The sequence below is a fragment of the Sorex araneus genome, chromosome X (genome assembly GCF_027595985.1).
Source record: "Sorex araneus isolate mSorAra2 chromosome X, mSorAra2.pri, whole genome shotgun sequence".
NCBI lineage: Eukaryota > Metazoa > Chordata > Mammalia > Eulipotyphla > Soricidae > Sorex > Sorex araneus.
The window spans coordinates 321279184-321304566 of NC_073313.1; the positions used below are offsets into that span (position 1 = coordinate 321279184).

Consider the following 25383-nt stretch of genomic DNA (forward strand, 5'->3'; position numbering starts at 1 on the left):
GTTTTTCTCTTCTAAGTCAGAAGGAACACAACTAGCAATATGTGGGAATTAAGTCACAGATCCAAGGATTTCACTATGTCCTTCCTCTTTATTTTATTTTTGTTGTAACCTTGTATTAAATTTAAAAAATATATCAAAAGAATAATGTATTCATAATTTATTTACTGAATAATCAATTATAATTACTGTAATTATTTGTATGCTGAAAAGTCTGCACTGCACTAAAGCACAGCACTGTTGTCCCGGTGCAAAGCCCTACCCGCTGTGCTATCGCTCCAAGTCTATAACAAATTACTCAGAAACCTGCAGCTGTATACAAACTTATGCATACATTTTATTATATTGAAGTGTGGCTATCCAGGAACACATTTTATGTGTTAATTGCCTGTCCAAGATAGTGTTTGTTAGGAGTATCTAACTTAGGATGCAGTCAAGTTTGTCCCTACATACATACAATTCTGTTCTTCACAGTTATAAAGAAAAAGCTAATACCTTCATTCATACACACAATAAAATAAAACATTCAACGGACTGGGAGTTTAAAGTATTAACTCAAATTAGATGCGTTCTTAAAAGAACTACAGAAAAACAAACGAAAACTATCATAAAATACTGCAGCAGTGTATGTCTTACCAAGACCATCTTCAACTCCATCATAAAGCTCAATAGATCAGGAGAGTGCTTCATTCTCTAGATCAAAACCACATTTCCAATTAACTTTTGTACAATGCATGCTGCATGAACTAAACAAATACAATAAAGGTTCATGTGAATATGAATATTATAATCATTTTAGCTATATATAAATTGAATGTAATATATATTTATTAGCTATATCTTTAAGATCTAAGAACGAAAGTATCACCATCCCTCCTAATCCTATCAATTTCACTTAGAAAATCTAATTAAAGCCCTCCAATTTGTTTTGGTGAGGGCTACTAAACTGTGTGAGAATGTCACTTAACGCTTCACACATATCTTTAATTTATCAATATGGTTTACTGTCACTTTTACAAATTAATTAAACCATATCAAAGTTTTCTAAAAAAGAGACACAGAGGATTTGGTGCTCTCATATAAGTGATATGAGGGAAAAAGAAAGATCACTGTAAAATACAAAAAAAAATGGAGAAAATTATACAATTAAAGAAATCTAGGGCGAGAGAGATAAGAAGGCAGGTAGGGAGCTTGTCTTGCATATGGCTGACAGTGGTTGGATCCTGGCACCTCAAAGGTCCCTTCAAACCTGTCAGGAGTGACCCCTGAACTCAGAGCCAAGAGAAAGCCTAGAGTACCCCTGGGTGTGGCCCCAAGCCAAAAACAAAACAAAACACAATCTGATAAATCAATTTCTAATTCATAATATGATTCTATTGTTCTCCCTTAAGATTTATTTTTGTTCTTTCACAACTACGTCATATTAATTCAAAAGGAACAAGCCTTTAAATGGGTAAAACAATTATAATTAAATGATAAAATAGCTTCTAAAGTAAAAATATTTTATGGTTCCATTTCCTAGAGCTTCATTCATTTTGTTTGTTTTGGTTTTGGTCCATACCCAGTGGTGCTCGGGGCTTACTTCTGGCCCTGTACTCAGATACCACTCCTGATGGGGCTTGCAGACTCTATGGGGTGCAAAGGATCAAACCCGAGTTGGCCACATGCAAAACAAATACCCCACATGCTAAAGCCCCAAGAGCTTCATTCTTAAAATAAAAGAAAATAACTAGAGCAGAATTATAGTTTAAATTATCAAGTTTAAATTTTTCTTTGATAAAATTCTGAAGCATTTCTCTGTGTGAAATCAGAATAGTTTTTGCTACTTTATTGTGATACACTGCCCTAATACCACATTGTTATGAACAAAGTAAATACTTGACTTTGTTTGCTCCTTTTAGATAAATGAGCCTTAATGTGGCATAAAATATATCATTACATTTTAATATAACTTTAGTTGGGATATGAATATAGAACAAAACTTTCACTCTCCCTTCTATTTCATATGCTCCCAAATTTATTTGACCTGTCACCTACTTTTTAGTGAAAAATAAATCACTCAGCACCCCACTGAAATGTACCTCTTTGAGTAAAACAGAAAAGGCCCCAATTTGCACCTGTTCCTTCTACCAATCCCCCTGGATCATTCTAGCACCCTGACTCTGTGAAACACTATTGTATACAGTCCCCTCTTATTTTACAAAACTAGTAATAAATTATACTCAGAGTCTACAAACTACAATTAAATCCAACCGAAAACCTGCTTTAAAATAAAGTTGGACTGAAATGCCACAATCCCCATTTGCTTATCTCTTGTCACAGCTACTTTGGTGCTAACAATGGCAGTACAAAGTACTTAGGAGTAAGGTTTTCAGGAAGACCTACAAAGTTTAAAAGATTTTCAGAAAGACCTACAAAGTTTAAAAGTGACCTGTCCCTAACAGAAAAAAAAAATAGTAAAACCCTAATGCATTATTTACTAAAATTAAAAACGATTTAAGGAAAGAACAATATATTCACCTGGACTTTGGAATAAAACAAACGCAAAAAACAAAACTAGTTAGAGAATAAGGATGAGATTAATAAGTAATTGGGAATTTTTTCTAGGAAACCTCTTGATAAGCTGGTGAAGAGAAAGTTTTAGATCTTATACCCAGTCTTAATGACACATTTTTTCAGTTTATTTAAATATGCAACAGATTCGTCCCCCAAACCTTAGTATATAATAATTGGTAGTATATAATAATTATAATATAATTATAATTATATACAGTATATATGGTATATATAATAATTATTATACAGTATATAATATATAGTATATGTAATATATAATATATAGTGTATAATTATTATAGTATATATAGTATATAATAATTGTCAATTACATATGACAACTTGCTCTTAAAACAGAGGGTAGATAAAAATGACAAAAAAACACTCAAAAAAAAGCATCGAAAGAAATGCAATTCCACTTACAGTCATTGTTCTCTAAGAGTGATTTCATTATTTTTAGGAACAGTGACTTCAAAAAAATTTCTCTAATCCTTAAAAAGTATTTTTAGTAGAGGAGCCTAAATAGTAAGAACAACTACATTGGAGTGGGGGTGAGGGTAAATAAAATGGAAAAAAAGGTAGTCAAAAGGTATAAACTTCCAGTTGTAAAATTATATATATATGTATATATATATATATATATATATATATATAAATACCTTTTTATCTACTCTCATGTATACATACAGGATCCCAAATCATTTTCACCACCCATCTTTTGCTGTACTAAAGATTTACAATCCATTTTTCCAAAACTGCCTGGCAATTCCTAAATGGATCCTGGATTTTTTCCAGCCTACCACTTTTCAGTCTCAGCACAAACATCACTCATAAAGTGATAGGTAGGGGTAAAGGTGAATGTATTTGAAGACCCTAAAGTCACTAGCATAGAAATCAGTTTAAACACAGATGCTGCCTGGAGATCTACAGAGGGTTCTTAATCAGAAAACATTTTATGAAAGGTATGAATTCTTAAGGTATTTGAAAGACAGAAATGAAACCCACAAAATTCAGCAACTGTTAAACCACTTTATTGCAATATTCTGCCAAACAAGTCTTTTAACAGAGTGAAATCAGTGAGTTTTTATTCTAGGCTTTATACATAAATCTTTTAAAGGACTTGCCTGTTGTATTATTTGATGGTATCCACTAAGTATTGTTCTCAGCTGCCAACTGCATAGTAATCTGAAATTATAATAGAACAAAACTCATTGTCAGAATGAAAAGAAAAAGACATATTTGTATGCTAACAACAGTATGTACATAGAAAAGTATGACATAAACATAATTCTTATAAGTCAATAATTTTTTACCACTGATACTTTTGAAAGTCTTGTCTTCAAGCTGTTGGTACAGATTTTACTTCAAAATAGAAATAACAGCAACCAGTAAAAGACATAATAGTTGTTCATCTTTCTTCTTACATTAACAGAGCCAAAGCAATGTTTACGAGTAAACTAGAATTTATTCCAAGATAGGCTAAATAAAAAATATTTGTTTCCCTCGACAAGGATAAATTAACTTAAATCGAGATGTGGGGACTGTTTCAGCATATGCAGGTGGCGATGAGGTTTGAACTTGTTACCTTGTACTTGCTGGAAAGCACTTTGACACAGAGTCATTTTCTAGACTCCCAAACTAATAGTTTTGTTTATAACATACCGGATATGTATTGAAGAAATGTATATGTATATATTCTTCAAATTCCAGATTAATATAAACTAAAAGTATACCTGTTTTTAACTAAATTCATTTTTGTCTATGTACTGGCTTACTTCAGTTTTGCTCTCATTGCTGCCTGCTAGGTAACCCTTCTAGAAACTGCTTTTACCAGCTTAGAAGTATAGTAAAGCATCTGAGTTTTCCCAGCCAAAGCCTTTTCAGACTATCACATCTCCCTCCAATCTGAATATTCTAACCCCTTTCCCATCTTTCTCTTCCTCCTCTTCTCTTAGTAACAGAGAAGTTAATATACTTTTCCATGAGAAACTCCCTCTCAAAGTTGCTTTCCATTCCTGTCATCAGGTTGGTGGTATAAGTTACTATCCCTTTACTGTGCTATTCTTAACTTATTTCTGCTTCCTTATCCTACAACATAGAAACTTGCTCAAGGAAATCTCATCTTAAAAATTACAACTCTTACCCATTTTGGCACCCAGCAGCTCCTTATAGAAACGCATCTAGACTGTGAACTGAGCTAAAATATCAGAAATCCAAAATCCAAGAGCTCATAAAATCTTCATTCTCAGCAATGGAAAACAAATTATTAAATGATGCCTCTTCAGCAGACTTGATTGTTGGGAGAAAATTCCAAACAATAATAGTGAGTTCTCTATTGAAATATTGAATGTATTCAAAGTATAGAGAGAATAAAGTGAAGATCATTAGCCACTCAGGTGGGAGGGGGGGTATATTGGGGTTCTTGGTGGTGGAACATGTGCACTGATGAAGGGATGAGGGTGTAATCATTATATGACTGAGACTTAAACCTGAAAGCTTCGTAACTTTTTTCACGGTGATTGAATAAAATAGAAAAAAAAAATTACAACTCTTCCTTTACTACACACCCTTGTCTAGGTTTTCCTTTACTTCATGCTAATTCATACTGCTTACATTTCCTTCCTACCCACTCACCAACTCCAAAACCAAACACAACCAGGCTTCTAGTTCCTGGCCACATTCTATTCATATCTAACCTGATTCCTTTACCACTGTTAACCATTCCCTCTTTAATCCTTTTTCATTTGGTTTTAACGGCACTCTTGTCCAATTTTCCTCTTCAGTCTCTAGCCCTTAGTCATTTCCCAAGTTTCTCTTTATTAACCAGTCCTTTAATTGTTGAAATGCCTTCAAATTTCTGTCTCTGGTTTTCTATTTTCACTCCACAAATGCAGCACTAGCAAATCTATACAACCCTTTATCTCAGCTCCCATTCCTACCATGACTGCCACATACATGTACTTTCTGTCTCATACTCAAGTACCACACCAACTAAAATCTCCTCCTGAGCTTTCATAACTATTGTCTAAAGGAAATTTCTCTTCTACTTCTCCATCCATGGTCTATGACCTTCTATCTAGCTTAATTGACCCAGAAACTTGGAAAATACAGTCCCCTTTTCCTCCTATTTTCTACTTCCAGTAAACCACAAAATCCTGTCGATCACACTCTTAAATAACTCTATAGACTGTTCCTCCATTCTACCTCAAGAGATATTTAGGAACAGATTTAGATGATGTCTCAATTTGCAGTCTCATTTTACAGCATTTCTAAGTAGGTTGTCTCTGTCAATGGGCTACGTTACTATTTCCACAGACTAAATATACACATAATCAATATGTCAAAAGTTAGAAATAAAATCTTCTAATTCTGTTGTACTTTTCTTTATGTGTCAGTTTAGAACTTCTTAGTGAAGTATACACAATTATTATTTATTCAAATAAAACAATTATTAGAGAAAAAATAATGTGTTACACTTGAACAGCACCTCAGCATCAGGAAAATTTACAAAATGGTTGGGAAAACTCAAAAATGTTTCTGATTGACTGACTAATAAACTTATCAAGTAAAACAAACTGAATAAATCAAATGTACCAAATGTAACCAAATGTATAATAAGTTTATACCAAATGTACTTATTATGCCCTTTAAGATGCAAATATACAACAAAATACCACATCACCTTGCATTTTTCATTTGTAAATCTCCAGGCAACAAAATTTTAATGTGGAAATCTCTTCCCTGTAGAAAACATAAAAAAGGATTCACTTATCTTCTCATCTTTCACCTAAAGCACAAAGCAGAAAGAGAATCACAGAGAAACCGCTAGATCCAAACCAAAGAGTCAGCAACACCAGGAGCTGGAGATTCAAACCAAAACATCCCAGATTAAAAATGTGTCTACTAAGGAGACCGGCTGGGAGGTGGAAGGGTGGGGTGTGAGAGAACCTGGGTACACTGATGGAGGGAAGCTGACACTGGTGATGGGGCTGGTGCTGAGAAACAGTATGACCAAAACTCAACTAGAAATAACTTTGTAAATCAGGGTATCTTAATAAAACAAAATTAAAAGTTCAGTTAAAAAAAAGAGAGAAAGGGCCGAAGAGATAGTACAGTGGATAGGGTGTTTGCCTTGCACACAGCCAACCCGGGTTAGATCCCCAGTATCCCATATAGTCGTGTCCCCCCCCGCCCCCCCCGCATCGCTGGGTGTGGCACAAAAAAGAAAAAAACAACAACAACAAAAAAGGACTGAAAAAGCCAAAACAGAAAAAGTAACCTTAAATAATAAATAAATAAATAAAGTTAGAAACAAGATTTAGATATACTGGTTCATAAACCCAAGAATTTGTTTCTTGTGGGGCTGGAGGATAGCACAGCGGGTAGGGCGTTTGCCTTGCACGCGGCCGACCCGGGTTCAAATCCCAGCATCCCATATGGTCCCCTGAGCACCACCAGGAGTAATTCCTGAGTGCAGAGCCAGGAGTAACCCCTGTGCATCGCCAGGTGTGACCCAAAAAGCAAAAAAAAAAAAAAAAAAAGAATTTGTTTCTTGAATTTTGGTCATAAAATAAAGTTCAACACACAAAAAATTTTTAAAAGTAGTATTTTCTAAAAGGCATCAACTCTAAAACTTTACGCTTGTTAAATATAAGCAAGAGAACAGTGAATTTAAAGGAAGGTTAAAAACTGTGAGAAAACTATTAATTACTGGAAAACAAAAAAATAAGATACATTGTTACTTTTAAAGACAGTAATTCACATAAATTCAAAAATTACTAAAAACAGTTACTATAGACGAAAATTCAGAATGTTTCTTAGGAAAATGTTTATGAAAAAGGAAATTCCTTAAAAAGTTTAACCAATTTGGAAGAAGAATCATAGTAAATAATGTATAAATAAAGAGTTCATATTTTAATTTTAATAAAATAAAAATACCCTTGAACATATCATTTAAACATGCAGGTATTTCCATGAATTAAAATATACTTAATTGTCTCATTCTTTGACTTAGTAAAACAGAATTATTTCTTTTAATTTAAATACTACCTCTATGGTTGAATGTATACACCAGTTTTGCTCATCTTTCTAAGGAAGGAAAATCTGTTCTCTGAAAAATATGTTTGACATTACTTTCTTGACAAAGTAAAATGGGTAAGCAGCTTAAACTTCGTACCTTAAATAGAATAATACACATAAAATCTGGGCAAAGGTAAGCAGAAAAGACAAACAGAAATATAATCTTTTACTCCAACAGTACAAAATGAAAAAGAGTAATAAAATTCTTGAAAAACAATTACAAAGAGAATTTTAGCACAGTCTCCCTCAAAGCAGTTTCAAAAATAGAGGAACACAATTAAATGTACCCCATAACCTTTACTTTCATGGTAATATTACAGTTCTGACTTTCATTACATTTAAATGTCCTTTAAAAAAATGAAACAAAATGTACCACTGACCTTTTGAAAAGGTCAAGTAACAATAATTCACTATTTCATTAAAGCACTAAAAGGTATTATGTAGTAACTTTAACCTAACTCTATAGACATCTCACACATGGATGTAAGAACAATCTGGAATTCAAAATTTACATGAAAAATAGCAAAACTACTCTACTGATCTGTTATCTGAAAGAATAAAATTTGAAAGATCCTTATTTGCAAAATCCAGCCAACTGAAAAGGTCAAATGCCATGTTACATGCCAAAATACTTTTCTGATTCAAGAAAATGTCCAAAATTAGTTCACTTTAGTTAAAGCATGTTTTTAAAAAATTAATTGCTCTCAAGAAACCTGTTTTCTGATTGCAAGAAGTAAAATTATAGACAGCTGCCTAAATTTGAATCTCTATATTTTCCGTGAATAAAAGGTATGCAGATTAGCATTACTATCAAAGTCACAAAAATCCTATGACTTCAGCAAAAGCAAAAGACAAGAAACACTATATATTTGAAATTACCTGTTGAAAATAAAATATGTAAATAAATTACTTTCCAGTAAAGCTCACTACTGAGCAAGTCCTTTACTAGTAGAAGACAGTTTTTATGAACTAGGAATTTTATAAACTACTGCAAGGAATCAAACTGTTCATAAAAGATACTGCTCCTTATGTAGGCCAAACTATGAAACAAAAAAATCAAATAATAGAAAACATTCATGTGATAATAACCCCTTGAATACACAAAAACACTTTCCAAAATAAATTATAATACTGAATTTTAAATATTACAAATGAGTATTTGTACATGATCCTAAAATTTAAAACAAACTATTAAAAAAATTTTAAGTGCTTTTAAAATAAGAGAATAAAAGAAGCACAAGGACGAACAGAACAAAATTTCATGAGGCAGAGAAAGCAAGAAAATTATCAAATGAGAATAATTTTTTTTCAAAATAGACTATCAGACAAGAATATCTGTAGCAGCAAATTGGCAAGGATATCCCAAAACATAAATAATTGGATACTTTGAAAACAAAAAGATAATGGTAAAAGATATATTTTTAAAATTATAATCCAAGTATACCTTATGGAAAGTCATACTAAAAAGGAGATCAATCGTTATGAAAAAAGCGACTCATAACCCATCCTAGGACATGTATCTTACTGTACAGATTTTTAAAATAAAAGCAGCTTAACACATTTATTAAATAGGAAAACAACCAGAATTTAACAACCTTAACACATTTTTTTAAATGGGAAAAACAAAAATAAAACTACGATTCCAAAAGTACAAAAGTCGACCAGGCACTGCAGGACAGTTGCCTCTGAAGAAAGGGAACATGTTAGAAAATCCTTTGATTGTAAAGCCTTTCTACTTAGAGAACTTTCTGTTTATATTTTATTGTTTTGGAGCCACACCCTGCAATGCTCAGCATTTACTCCTGGCTCTGTGCTCAGGAATCACTCCTAGCAGGGCTATATGGGGTGCTGGAGATCAAATCCCAGAAGGCCTGGTCCAAGGCAAAAGGCCTACTTCTGTACAGAATTTTCAGGGTATAAGACTAGGATTTCTAGCCATAAAGAGCATGATTAGAGAAGAAAGATGAGTCAGGGAAAGAAAAGCATGACAGTTCACAAGAACAAAGTAGAAAGAACACACAGAAAAGGAAAACCATATAACGTAAACTTTACAATGTGAACTTTAGAGGCTTCATGAGTGAAAATCTTCAGCTAAGTAAGTACCGATTGCTTCATTGCTATAAAAACACCACCGACTTTTCTGCTGCCACTCGAGCTCGACCCCGGAGGCAAGTGAACTCCTTTGGACACAAGCAGCGCCCCAAAAATGCCTCCAAACTGTGTGATCGGAGCTACTGGCCCATGGGCCTCCAGCGGGGCACGGTTCTTCTCTCCAGGCTTCTCCATCATATGAGCACCACAAAAGGGAAGTAAAAGATTGCAGTGATGCAATTACTAAAAGAATTTTCCCTGGACTTCATATAGAAATCCCAAACCTGATTTGGGATTTCTCCTGACTGTCAGCAACGTGAAAAGGTTCCTTTTTAGCAGGTCTCTTACTGTGGGGGGAAACTCCAAATAATAGTACCGAGTATTTTGTTGAAATATTGAAGGTAATCAAAGTAGCAGCTATTTCTTTAGACTGTGAACTAAGCCAAAGCCCCACACCGGCCAAGGTGAGGAAATATCCTTCTTTCTCGGTTCTTTTCCCTTTTCTGGGAGAAACGCGGTGCGGTGTCCACCATATTATGAAGTCTATTAAGCAGGCAGGAACTTAGAGGCGTGGGAATGGGAGGGAAAAAAAAACTATATACTTGGAACAGCGGGATGCTTGGGAAGTCTCGGGCCGATACCAGCACATACTCCGCCGAGACTCGACCCGGGTGGCCACACTTTTGAATGGCCACGATGTTGCTGATCAACCAGAATCCAGAGCCTAACTAGACTACTTCCGGTTCCAGAAACTACTTGCAACCATGTCTCTAGACTGAACTAAGCCATAGCCCCACGCCAGCCGAGGACTGGAAATATCCTTTTTTCTCGTAGGGCGGCGTGGTGTCAGCCATAATATGAGGACTATTCATTAAGCAGGCACGAACTTGGTGGCGCAGGAAGGAGGGGGGAAAAACTCTATGCACTTGAAACAACGGGACTTCATATCTCTCCAGTTTTAGCAATGAAAAACTAATTATCAAATGCTGCATTGGCAGTAGGGCTGTCTTTCTTGGGGGAAAACTCCAACAATAGTGAATGTTGTGTTGAAATATGGAATGTAATCAAGGTAAAGTGAAAATGAAGTGAAATTTATCAACTAAGCAGGCAGGGATAGGGGTGGGGGGCAGGAGGTGGGAGCTATACTGGGGTCTTTGGTGGTGGAATATGGGCACAGGTGAAGGGATGGGTGTTTGAGCATTATGTAACTGAGACATAAATTTGAGAACTTTGTAACTTTCCACATGGTGATTCAATAAAAAATAAATAAAATTTAAAAAAAAAAAGAAAAAAAAAACACCACCGAAAGGTGGAAAAGCATAAGATGGAGTGTGCAAAAAAAAGCTTGGAATTCATATAAGGTGGTAGTCAAGTTCCAACAGAGCAGAAACCCTTAAATAATTACTGTACTGTCATCCCGTTGCTCATCGATTTGCTCGAGCAGGCACCGGTGTCGGCTCCATTGTGAGACTTGTTTGGCATATCGAATACACCACGAGTAGCTTGCCAGGCTCTGCCATGCAGGCAAGATACTCTCGATAGTTTGCCAGGCTCTCTGAGAGGGGCGGGGGAATCAAACCCGGGTCAGCTGTGTGCAAGGCAAACGCCTTACCGCTGTGCTCCAGCCCCCTTAAATAATAAGAGATATCAAACAAATATTATCAAATAGTATTGCCTCAGTGGTCAGGACAAATTAAGCTAAGAATTGTTTAAGTTCTGATGAGCAAAATATATAAAAGCTATAAAGATCAGATTTTTAGCCAGTAATTTGGATGCAGCTCAGAAAGCATTTTAATAACATTTAAGACACAAAAGCAAAAAGTACAGCATTCAAATAAAATATAGTATGTACAAAAAGAAATATGAAAGACTCAAAATGAAGAGGAGAAATCAATTAAAGCAAATACAAAAACAACAGATTAAAAAAATGTTTATAAAAACACACTTTTAAACCCTTATAGGTCTATTCAGACTGTAGCGATAGCACAGTGGGTAGGGCATTTGCCTTGCACACGGCCGATCCAAGTTCAATTCTTCTGCCCCTCTCAGAGAGCCTGGCAAGCTACCGAGAGTATCTTGCCTCCATGGCAGAGCCTGGCAAGCTACCTACCCGTGTGGCATATTCCATATGCCAAAAAACAATAACAACAAGTCTTACAATGGAGATGTTACTGGTGCCCGCTCGAGCAAATCGATGAACATCAGGACGACAGTGATAGGCCTATTCAGATTTTCCCTTAAATTTTTAATTGTCTTCTTTTCTTTTTTTTTATTAGTTTATTTTTAATTAGAGAGTCATCGTGAGGGTACAGTTACAGATCCATACATCTTTGTGCTCATGTTTCCCCATACAAAGTTCGATAACCCATCCCTTCACCAGTGCCCATTCTCCACCACCAGTAAACCCAACATCCCTCCCCCCCCTCCCCAGTCCTGTCTCCCCCCACCCCACCCTGCCACTATGGCAGGAAATTCCCTTTTGTTCTCTCTCTCTGATTAGGTGTTGTGGTTTGCAATAAAGATGTTGAGTGGCCATTGTGTTCAGTCTCTAGTCTGTATTCCGTCAGCCTCACCCTTCCCCCACATGACCTCCAACCACATTTTACTTGGTGGTCCCTTCCCTGAGTTACCCAGAATGAGAGACCAGCCTCCAAGCCATGGAAACAATCTCCTGGTACTTATTTCTACTATTCTTGGGCATTAGTCTTATAGTCTATTATTCTATGTTCCACAGATGAGTGCAATCTTTCTAGGTCTGTCTCTCTCTTTCGGAATTGTCTTCTTTTCTGATTAAATTGTATGCTTGTAGGATATAGCTACTTCGTGTTAATTTTTAACATATTATCATATAATGATTCATACTATTAATTTTTAATTTATATACTTGTGAAAATATATATATATATGTAAAGGTCTTTTTTCTAACTTAAAAAAACTCTTTGAAGGATAACTGTGAAAAGGCTGAAAAAATCTGAACAAGACAGTATTGGACTATAAATTAAGTCTACAGATACACAACCCTATAACCTGATCTCGTCCAAGATTATAACTGGAAATATAAAATAAATACATGTAAGTCCTTACCTATTTATCTAATAAATAGTTGAATAAATTGGGAAGGTAAATTAACTGACCATACAGAATAATCCCAGATAAATTACACAGATATTCTTTTTAAGTTAAAATAAGTATAGGGGGCTGGAGCGATAGCACAGCGGGTAGGGTGTTTGCCTTTCACTTGGCCGACCTGGGTTCGATTCCCAGCATCCCATATGGTCCCCTGAGCACCGCCAGGAGTAATGTCCGAGTGCAGAGCCAGGAATAACTCCTGTGCATCGCCAGGTGTGACCCAAAAAAAAAAGCAAAAAATAAATAAATAAAATAAAATAAGTATAACCCGTCTCTCCATAAACCAGCTCTATTCACAGTGATTCCCTTCTAAACAGTAAAGTACGGAGGGGTACTCAGAAACTTTTGTGGAATATGAGCACTGGTGAAGGGATGGGTATTCGAGCATTGTATAACTGAGATTTAAACCTGAAAACTTTGTAACTTTGTAACTTTCCACAATAAAAAATTAAAAAAAAAAAATAAAAAAAAAAAAAAAAAGAAACTTTTCAGAGAAACATGACAAACACTAACCAACTGATCCAGGTCAACATAAGTATCAGTAGACCGTATAAATGGCATGTACCTAGATAAGATACAGTGAAAATGTAATATTCCTTTCAAAAATGTATAATACCAGTCTAATCAAGAGAAAGACTGACAGTTTCCAGGAGAGTAGTTATCTATAATACACTGGCATTATTACTCCTCTATAGAGGGTCATTTCACGATCATCAAGAAATCAAGGTAATCAAAATAAGGAAAGTCAGAGAAATTATCAGTGACAAGAAAAGACTGAAGGAACATGATAAATGCAGTAGAGATCTTGGATTAGATCCTGAAACTGAAAAGAGTCATTACGTTAAAATATAGGAAATGTGAATAAAGTATTAACTTGAACTTGTAATGTACTAATAAAAGCTCATTAACCAGTGAATATAACAAACTAATATAATAATAATAGGAAAAACCCAAGTTTTTTTTTTTTAATTTTTATTAAATCACCATGTGGAAAGTTACAAAGTTCTCAGGTTTATATGTCAGTTATACAATATTCAAACACCCATCCCTTCACCAGTGCCCAAATTCCACCACCAGAAACCCCAGTTTACCCCCCGCCCCCACCCCCTACCCCCTACTGTATAACTAATGAATTTCACTTCATTTTTTCTTTACCTTGATTACATTCCATAATTCAACACAAAACTCAATATAGTTGACATAACTCTCTCTCTCTCTTTTTTTTTCTCTTTTTCCTTTTCCATTTTTTTTTTTTAATTTTTCCCCCTCATCCCCCTTCCTGCGCCTCATAGTATGGTGTACTCCACGCCACGTTGGCCAGCGTGGGGCTTTTGCTTAGCTCATAGTCCAGAGGTGGCTGTTACATTAAGAACCTTCAATATTTCAACAAAAACTTACTGTTATTATTTGGAGTTTCCCCCCCAAGTCTGACCTGTTCAAATAGAACCCTTTCACATTGATGACAATTATAAATGTTAAGTCGCGCGGACGCTGCCGCGTCCGCGCGGTTTTGGATTTCTGTATAAAGTCCTGGGAAAATTCTGCCAGAAACCAATTCCTAAAGCTGTCTCTGGTTCCCGCTTGTTCCACATCCACCGGCTCTGCAGGGGCATGGGCGCCCGGGCCGAAAACCCGGCCGGCCGGAGCCGAGCACAGGCCCGACTAGAAAAACCCAAGTTTTTGAGGGAAAGGTGTAGTATATGTGAATTCTGTACCACCTGACCAATATTTTGCAACTGTTATACTACTATTTAAATAAAATCTTTAAATAGTAATAAAAATATTCTTTTTAAGAAAATAAATTGTAATGTATTAGGAGAGTTATAAGATAAATTGTATTACAGTAAGACAGAAGGCAGGAGTTGGAAAATAGACATAATATTCTGATACTGTAGGGATATGTTATGCTTGAAAACAGATCTCGAGTTAAGGATGCATAATGTAAACCCTAGAGAAAACAGTAAAAAAAAAGATAATAAAACAATAGCTCATATAAAATAGAATCCTAACATTATTCATTACTTAAGCTAAACCATAACAAGTTTATAATACATGTACCATGAACACTAACATAGAGACATAGGAAATAAAAATAAATAAACAAAAATAACCGCTAACAAGCCAACAGAGGCGATAGTACAATTATAAAAAGGAATTCAATAGAAAATACATTAAAAAGTACAAAAATAATTTTTAAAAATGAATACATAGGAGAACTACAAAGCAACATCCTATTATACAAAAATATTTAGAAAATAAAAAATGGGAAAATAACTATGCCAACATAACAAAAGAGAGCTGTATCAGAAAACACATATCCCAGTGTTAAATAATAAAATATAAACATTTTTACCAAGAATAAGAAGGGTCATTTCAAACCATAAAGAAATCAGTTCATCAAAAGAACTTTCCACAACCCTAATTAATTTTGGGGGTGGGGAGGGCACCCAGCTGTGCTCTTATTCCTGTGCTCAAAGATCAATGCTGGTGGGCTCAGGGGACCATATGTCGTGCCAGGGACCAAATCCCAGGTCAGACTCATACAAGGAGAGCACCCTACCCAATGAACTATTGCTCCAGCCCCCAATCCCAAAACTTTTTTGTTTTTCTTTTTGGGTCTCATCCAGTGATGCTCAGGGGTTACTCCTGGCTCTGCACTCAGGAATTACTCCTGGCATAGCTTGGGGGACCACATGGGATGCCAGGGATTGAAACCGGATGGGCCGAGTACAAGGCAAACGTACTCCCCACTGTACTACCACTCCGGCCCCCCAATCCCAAAACTTTACAATGTTAAAACCTTATGTACCTAATAAAAGAACTCCAACATCTATAAAGTCATAACTAATAGAAATTAAAAGTATAAATTGAAACATCAGTATTTATAGTCTGAGATTCCAATACCCCTTTTCAATAACAGAGTAAGCAGAGAATCAGTGAGGATGCAAAAAACCTCAGTAGCATTATAAATCTACAGACCTATTGGTATCTTAGAATCCTTCATACAATAGCAACATACCCTTTTGAATAATATGCAGACCACTTACTAAAATAGACCATAGTCTAGGCCTTCTCTGAAACAAAAGTTCATATGAACAAATCATATGAATCATACAAATCTTGTAACTAAAACTATAAATCAGTATCAAGAAGGTAATGCGAAAAATCTCAATTACAAACATACATTGTTCTTTAATTAGCAAATGGGACAAAGAAAAAAATCAGTATTTAAACTGAAAAATATAGATAAAATAGGGATTAAGGCACTTGCCTTGCACATGACTGACTCCAGTTTTAATCCCCAGCACCCCATATGGCATCCAAAGCACTGCCAGAAGTCATTGTTGACCAGGAATTGCCTGTGAGAAATGCCAGATGTGGCCCAAACTTACCCCACAAAAAATTCTACTATGAGGGCTGGAGCAACAGTACAGCGGGTAGGGCATTTACCTTGCATGCAGCCAACCCAGGTTCGATTCCTCCACCCCTCTCTGAAGAGCCCAGCAAGCTATCAGAGTATCTCGCCCCCATGGCAGAGCCTGGCAAGCTACCTGTGGAGTATTCAATATACCAAAAACAGTAACAACAAGTCTCACACGGAGATGTTACTGGTGCCTGCTCAAGCAAATCGATGAGCAACAGGATGACAGTGATGATAATATTCTACTATAATCTGAGTGATAAAAAGCAATGTTTTAAGGAAATTTTATTGTATTTAATATCTGTATAATAAAAGAAAGTTTTTGTTATCAGTGACCTACAGTTCTACCTAAACTTCAAGAAACTAAACATCAGAAGTCACTGAAGCAGAAACAAAAAAATATAGAAAAATAAAATCAATGAAACCAAAAATGTGAACTTTAAAGAGATCAATAAAATGTATTAATTTCTATACAACTGCACTGGGAAAGAGAATATTTTTTAAAAATACCAGTAACAAGACTGAAGATTGAATGTGGCCTACAAAATATTTCCATAATCCTTTGAATACTTCTTCAAGAGTTGGTGCTTCTCCTTTCTTGTTTTAAATATTCACTTGTTTCCAACAAATATAAAGTAAATAAAGTAAGAGCAATATAATGCATATAAGAAACATAAATTTCACATACATTATTGATATACTATATATAAATTAATATATAAATAAAATGCAAATATACATAACTTCAGAGGTTTAGGGCTAAAAGACATTATGAAACTTCCTACTTGCTCTGTTACATATCTCAGAGAATCTGGCTGCCATGCTATGATGACAGTCAAGCAGCTCTTAAAGAGATTCAGGTCTTACCCGGACAATGAAAAAAATGAAGGGTGCCATTCAATGTTTACATAAAGGAACATCTTGAAACAAATCTTCCAACTCTAGACAAACCTTTAGATGACGTTTTGGTAACACTTTCATCTCAAGTTCAGGAGAAATAATGTTCAACACCTTTAGGTTAAGTCCCTCCCAGAAATCATAATAATAAATATTTGTAATGTAAAGCAATAAAGTTTGGGGGTGTCGGCAATATATATATATAAGTATATACACATATATAGAGATATATCCAATGTAGGTAACATCATCACAGAATAAAGATATTGAAAGGAAGTGAACATAGAAAATACAAGTTATATTTTGCATGTTATTATGCTAAAAGTTAATCATAAACCTAGATGAAAGAAACAAACTCCTTGAAGAAAACGAACTATCAATATTCACTCCTTGAAGGAGTATGAGTATAAGTTTGGTATGAGAAGCAACTCCTAGTTGGTGAAGGAGGAAACCAAGAGTGAAATCTGCTCAAGGCTGTTCAGCTAATTCAGGACAACAGTGGAGCACAGGGGTCCTGATCTCAACCAGAAACTGTCAAATGAAATAAACACAAGGTTGTTCCAAGAATAAGACCCGTGTTTTCAAAACACCTATGTGCTAGTGGGGTAGGAGCATGATGTTGAGTGTAAATGTTAGGGAGCAAGTGTGTGTAAATGTTAGGGAGCAAGTTTATTCTTAAAAGTCTAACCGATCCTAATAGCATATGCTACCCTGCTGCAAATGTGGAATGGGAAATTCCAAGAGTGGAATCTGGCAGCCTGTGCTCAAGGGAGTCTCTTGTGATTACCCTGATGTACTCAACTACTAAACCAAAACAATGCTTTAGTTTCTCATGATGGGGAGGTATGGGGGGACATTACTCAGGGGGTCAGTTACTTCTGGCTCTGTGCCCAGGAATTCGCCTGGCTGGTTCAGAGTACAGACAGGATGTCAGCTATGGTCAGTGTAAGGCACGTGCACTATCTCTCCAATCCCAGTTTTAGCACGTATTTACGATCTGCCTTCAAAGAACTGAGGACTGAGACGCTGTACTAGGAAAGTGCTTTGTAAATTTTAAAATCCAGCACGTGTAACCAATCAGCTTCAAAAGAGTTCGCTTAGCACAGGCCAAAGTAATGAACTCCAGTCAAGAGTTGCACGAAATGTACAGACATGCGCAGGTACACCCATGATTTGCAGACAACAGGTGGGTTTCCTCCAAAACGTTGATAACTACAGGAAACATACTGTAAACTGGCACGGTCTCCACCCACCAATGGTCATCCACCTTCAGAGACCCCAGAGAGAGGGCAATTGGAGGAAAAAATTCAGCAAGGAGCAAGGCGCTGGGGTGTGGCCCCGCCCACGCCGCGCCCGGCCCCGCCCACACCGCGCCCGACCCCGCCCCACGCACGCATCTCCGGACGCGCCAACTGTGAAAGAACCTTTCCCGCCTCGGCGCGGAAGCGGCCGCAACCGCTCGGATTCCAGAAAACGCCGCTGTCCTCAAAATTCTAACCTCTGAGGTGTCGTTACGCTCTTTCCTTTACAAAGCCCACAGGTCGGGGGCCCCAAATCCTCTTAGATGTTCGGGGTAGGATCTGAGCCGCTACAGGAGGCTCTGCTAGCGAAAGGGCAACAAGTGATGGGGTACCTGAGCGGAAATGAATCCCTCATACACGGTTCTGGCCCGGTTCTGGGGCAGAAGGAGCGGGAACTGGCGCAACAGGTCCGCTTCCGCCTCCATAGCGCGCGGTCGGAGGAGCCGCGGAGAAGCTGACGGCCGGCCTGGGCGTGCACATGCGCAGTTCCGCCCCCACCCCCACCGCCGGACACCTAGAGGCGGCCCTGCGGGCGTTGGCGGGAAAAAGCCCGCGGTATTCTGCAGGCACGGCTCCCTGTCTAGCGCCCGCCTGTTTGCAAGGTGTAGAGGTAAGGAAAGTAATTTGACTTGACAGTAAATTACTTTTCGAGTAATTAGACTTTCATCCAAGTTAAAATGGTTAGGAGTGGGCATAGGGCGGAATGAAGAGACGAGGACAGAGACCTGGAAAGACCAAATGAACCCTAAACCTCTAGAGATCCCAGCTAGCCCAGCCTCCAAATCTACAATACCCTCTTTTGCTTTACAGCACTGACCACAGTTTGACATGTCCACGGACCCCTGTTAACACCTCTTCAAAGTGACCTTTGTGGATTTAGGAACTAATAGAAACCTTGCTCAAGTACCAATTTAATTTCCTTGTACAGATGTTATCTTTGTAAAATGTTCTCCACTTCACCATTTTCACCGCCTGCTCCCCCATCACTGATACACTGAAGCATATAATTAATAGCCAACGGCAGTTTGCTTTTTATGTCTGGTTCCTCATAACTAATTGTTTAGACAGCCATTTTTCAGAAGACGTGTTGCTAGATATCTTAGTATTTAAGGAAAAGCTATCTAAATTACTGTTCATGGTAGTTTGGTATGTAAATGATTGTTCTTTATTGGTGAAATCTAAGAAACCCAATGGCCAGGTAACAAAGTGAGGTGTGATATAAGGATATTTAATTCAGTGATTCAACCGCTATCCTATAGTATTCCACATTGAGTGATGTATACTCGCTACTGTATCTGCCCACATGAAATGTGCAGGATTCACTGTTTATTCATACCATAGCCTGAGACAGCCCCAGATCTACAGAAAATACTTAATATCTTCAGAGGTTAGAAGCCAATGAACAATTACCCAGTATCAACAAGATTTCAATTTGGAATCATTCTGACAACTGCATACATATCATCACTGAAGTTCAGGATTTTCAAAATATCCTGTTTGACCAGCTGCAAAAAATTAGTAGCCTAAAGTCTGTCCTAAGAGCAAACTCTCTATCGATATGCTCTACCAGAAAACATCAAAACATATAGAATGAAAAATACAAATTCTAAAATAGTATGTTTATTGTTAAAATGTGACATATTAAATATACTTACAGTATTTTAGCAGTAGTTATTCTGAGGGATAAGATAACAGGCAATGAAGTTGTACTGGAAGGAAACTTTCCCTTTGTTGTATTTTTATATTTTTATAATTTTCAATCAAATTTAAAACACTTTCAGTTAGTGTTTTTCTTTATTGTGTAAACTTTCAGTTTTATCCTAGGTGTTTTTGTCTCAGTACTCACCAGTAATAGAAAAGGATTGGATGCCAATTATTAATATTAATGAGATTAATATTTGCATAAGCAGTCTACTGAGAAATGTAGAAAGAACCTTCGAAAATGCCAATATTAAGGAAGAGTAGAAGAATAAGAAAGTTAAAATTTAGATATAGATATCTCCCTTCTGTGGGTAGACATGTTTCAAGCATGAGAAGAGGACTGATACTTAATGATCAGAGGAAACTGTCAAGATAGTTATATTTTCATCAAAACTCATTTCCTCTTTCTCTTGGACCCATGATCAAACTACATGCCTAGCTCTCTCTTGTCTGTTGTGGCAAAGTGATTAAATTGTAGCCAATGTAATGTGGCTGGCTCATGAAACCTTGTGTACATGTTTCACTATTCTGTTTTCCTTTACACTGACTTATACCAAAGGATTCTCAAGTCCTCAGGAACATTGGGGTCAGAAATAATCTGATATGAAATGTGTTTAATTGATATATAAAATATATATGTTATTTGATATTAAATATGTATGATTTTTTTATATTTTCTAGGGCCTGAAATTATAGGGTTCATTGGTTATACTAGCAAGTAATGAATGTGCATTATTCTAATACAATTAGTATCAGATAATTTAAAAGAGACAGTAGGTTTATAGCAAAAAATGTCTTATATCAACTCTTTATATCTTATGGAGCTACTTAAACATAACAAAAATAGATATTGCTAGAAATATGTGCAATTCAAATTTTAATCTTGAAAATTTGTAAGTGAAATTGTTTTAAGAGCACTTCTCTCAGGCTGCATTATTATTCTTCAATTAATTTTTGTAGACAGTCCAGGACCATTAAGCTGATTAATAACCCACACTCAGACACATTCAAGAAATTAAAAAAATAGCTACGGAATAAAAAATTAATAATTTTTATCTAATAAAGCATTTATTTTTTGCTTATGTCTATTTGAAAACAATTAGTCTCTTCGGCTTGGGACCAATAAAATTGGAGTCTTTAAACCAGTATCTAATGATCTCAGTTATAATTGGCATACTAACGTGAGAGAATGGATAGTGTTCAATGGAAAAATATCCCTAGATTCTGACAACAGAACTCAGGTTACTTAAGGGTGTGGGAGAGGAATATCGTCCTTTGGTTGTAGGCATGGTACAGGAACGTCATATACCCTTCAGACATATAAACCAATGTTACCTCAATAGATTTTTTTGAGTCTAAAATAAAAGCTGATCATAAAATAATAAAAAGACTATTGACCAGAAAAATATCTGGTTACAGAGGTAATCAAACATACCAAATTATAATGTTTTACTTGTTTCTCTTATTTCTAAAGTCAGTTAAATCTGAACATTAAAAAGATTCTGAGAAGAAAAGTAACTTACAGTGGAACACCCTTTAAAGTGTTTTGTTATTATTGCTGTTGTTTGATTTTGTGTTACTAAACATCTTACAGTTCACAGAAGAGTCTTCTTCAACACAAACATTTCCAGACCAAAATATGAGGTGCCAAAGAGGAGAAACTATTCCACTCTTCAAGTTTACAAGTTTCTTCAGCTGCCAGACCTGGTTACTAGCCTTGCTGACTAGAATCATCAGATTCTATACTCTTCCTGCTTAGTGTTTGTCAGCCCGAATTGGTTATGTTGTTTGTGCTGACAAACAATTCCAGAATCTCAGTGGCTTAATAAAAAGAAAGGTGTACGTCTTACTCATATTCCATTTCAATCTGTGCAGATTCACCTCATCACACAAATACCTAATCTGATGGCATCGGCATTTCAACATATGGTTCTGCAATAGAAGAAAGGATAAATCAAGTATCAAGCATCAAAGACTCCTACAGGGAAATAAAACATTTTTCTGTTGTTTACATTTCTTTGGCCACTTCTTTCTAAAAGAAAGAAGATATTTGTATACCTAGTAATGTGCTAAGAAAGAAAGCAACAGTTTTGGTGTTTTTTTTTTCTGAAGAATTCTATCACAGATTGAACTTCATTGTGTTTCTTCATTTTAGATTGTATATGCTTTTAGAATATGGAAGTAAATGGTAAATACTTCTGAATTCTAGTGTGACACTTAAAATCTACTCTAATTAATTGAAAATAAAATGGGTGATCCCACTTGTACCAGTTAGTAGAGCAGTGCCTTAAGGTTTCATTTTTAGTATATTCTCTCTCACTTTCCCTCCTTTTTCCCCCTCCTCCTCTCCCTTGACTCCTTATTACTACACTGGAGACAAAACAATAGTCATTAATTGCAGCTCACTGGGATCAAGAGTGATTGAAAAAGTATTGCCTTTAGCTCAGTCCTTAAATATGGATTTTGTGTTCACCAAGTGGAACATCCAACTTACACCTGTTCTGTACTCAGGAGTTACTCTTGGATGGGGATTGTACCCTGATCAGCCACATGCAAAGCAAGCAAGTGTCCTACTCACTGTATTATCTCGCCAGACAAAACTTAACAACTTTTAATCAGGAAAACAAAATATAGAATTGTGATCTGAATACATCTTAAAATATCTCAATATGGGGCCAGAGATATAGTACAGCGGGTAGGACATTTGCCTCCCACACAGCTTAGCCAGGTTATGTCCCCAGCATCCCACATGGTTTCCCTAGCTCAGCCTTGAGTGATCCCTGAGTGAAGAGCCAGGAGTAAGCCCCAAGCACTGCCCAGTGTGGCCCCAAAACAAGAATAAACAAAAGTTTCAGAGTTTAATGAGGCCCAAGTTGAAACAATAGGAGGAGCATTAAAATGAATTAGGATATCATTACCATAGGTCTAAGATATTGAAGGAGAAATCATAAAATGTTGGATAACATTGGTTTCTCCTTACTCCTCCTGCTGGGAGCTTAGGTTTATTGAATTACTCCCACAACAGTGCCCCTGAGGCATACTCAATTCAATCAAGCACTAATAATCCTATATTGCTTCTCTCTTTCCTTTATGTCATTTGCATGGTTTATTCAGCAATGTCCTTTTTGCATATAAAGGAAGATAGTTGATGCTGTGCTTTTGTAACATGGGAGTTAATTGACTCCAAGTAATATTTACCCCTGGGCATCCATCATTTTTACTTGATTTAAGCCTCAGTTGCCCTTACTTCCTAACACCCCTAACAGGAGGATGTTAGATATTAGAGTGTCCCTTCCAGCAAGGGACATGGATGGACTCAGGGAGAGTTATAAACTATGCTGGCATCAGAAAGGGACAAACTAAATGCCAGAATAAGTATAATGAGTTAAGAGCACGGTCATGGAACAAACTGTCATGACTCAAAAGGGAGCGACTGAATAAGGACCTGCTGGGATTAGGAAAGACTAACCTGGCCTAATGACTGTAGTCTGGGATATATAGCGAGCCAACCAGGAAGAGCCAACCTTAAAGTTTAATATATCTCTTACTGTGTTCACACAAAATGACTAGAAATACTAGTAAGAAGAAAATTTACTTTGATTAAGTGGATTACTAGCTGAGAAAAGGATAAAGCAATACAGACGAGATGGAATCCAACCCTTGAGCAGATCTCCTAGTAACCCAGACTGCTAAACCCTCATATGAGATTTTGTCCTTGAGATAATCTCCTAAAATATCCCCTGAAGGAGTGACTTTATATCTGTTTGTTGTTATAATGTTCAACCCCACCTATATGTACCCCACCCTTCATGATTTATATATTACTATGATGTAAACGGGAACTCTGTGCCAGGCTGTTTTCATTCAGGGCAGCCCGGGGCGGGGGCAGGGGGGGGTGAGGCGGGTCCCGCCCCAAGGGACCCAGCCCCAGCAGCCCACCTCCACTACCCAACCGCCGCCATGCTCCATATATATATATATACACACACACACATATATATGTATATATATACAAATATACTTCTTGGAGAGCCCGGCAAGCTACCGCATGGACAGAGCCTGGCAAGTTACCCGTGGCGTATTCCATATGCCAAAAACAGTAACGACAGGTCTCATTACCCTGACCCTAAAAGAGCCTCCAATCGTTGGGAAAGATAAGTAAGGAGAGGATGCTAAAATCTCAGAGCTGGGAAGAATAGAGACGTTATTGGTGCCTGCTCGAGTGTATTGATGAACAACGGGATGAAGTGATACAGTGATAATGTAAGGGGAAAGAACAAACAAGGTAAGGGACGAGGAAAGAGAAAGAACTACTCGGGAAAAGAGAGGGAGTTGCTATAAAAGGAGAGATAGAACTACATTGGGGAGAAGAGAGAAATAAACTGTCTACCAACCAGCCTGGGGTCAAGTTCCTCTGTTCCCCTGGTCCTTCAATGTCCGTTGGCATGGGCCAACGAGGAGGCTAGGAGAACAGTTCTCAACCACTGAACACTATTGTCCTGTGCTCCCATGCTTTTCTTTCTTTTTTAATTTTATTTTATAAAGTAGCTCACAATATTTTACTATAGTTAATATTCAAACACCAATCCCACCACCATTACACCTTCCCACCACCATATTTCAGCTGTTTCCATCCCGAACACCAACCTCTGCCCCAAAGCAGAACCAAATAATATATTTTGTATTGTTTTTTATGAAAATCCCCTGAAAATACTACAAAAGAAGTTTTCTTAGAGGAAAAAGTGTGAAGATTGTTGTATTTCACCCAGGGGCCATTAAGCCCTTCTTACTAACATGCTGTTAAAGGATGAGCCTTATGTGCACATATAAATAGATATGTGTGTACATATATCTGTAAAAAAATATTTCCCTCCAAGATTGGTTGCCTCCTACTTTGAACCCCATCAAATGTGGTGCAATACTCTTGGAGTATGGGTGGTGTGTGGTATGAAGTGTTGCACAGTCATGAATGCAGCCTCATGGTCCAGGAAGATGTTCACTCATGGGTGAAGCTCATCCCAAGCATGTGGAGAGCGGCCTCCCCCATGCTTTTCTTTGAAACTCAGAGTAAGATATTACATTATGTTAAGGAAGTAGATCTTGATTCTCAGCATCCTTTTGGCTTGTTATTTTTATCAAGTTTTAATACTTGTGATGCATCCTTTCTCACTACTGGACCCTTCTCTTCTGTTATCATTATCTCCTGTTAGA

The 25383-nt window shown here is 36.7% G+C and overlaps 1 protein-coding gene across 1 annotated transcript in view; it reads right to left on the bottom strand.

Annotated features, from left to right (window-relative positions):
• The window catches only part of FANCL (FA complementation group L), a 73844-nt gene extending 54948 nt beyond the window's left edge, over positions 1–18896 (bottom strand). Inside the window, exons 1-4 of the mRNA XM_055121329.1 lie at positions 18804–18896; positions 6236–6294; positions 3678–3738; positions 634–690 (exon numbers count right to left, since the gene is read on the bottom strand). Of these exons, the coding sequence (XP_054977304.1) occupies positions 634–690; positions 3678–3738; positions 6236–6294; positions 18804–18896 (270 nt within the window). The remainder of the gene's footprint in view (positions 1–633; positions 691–3677; positions 3739–6235; positions 6295–18803) is intronic.
• Positions 18897–25383: the final 6487 nt, after the last annotated feature.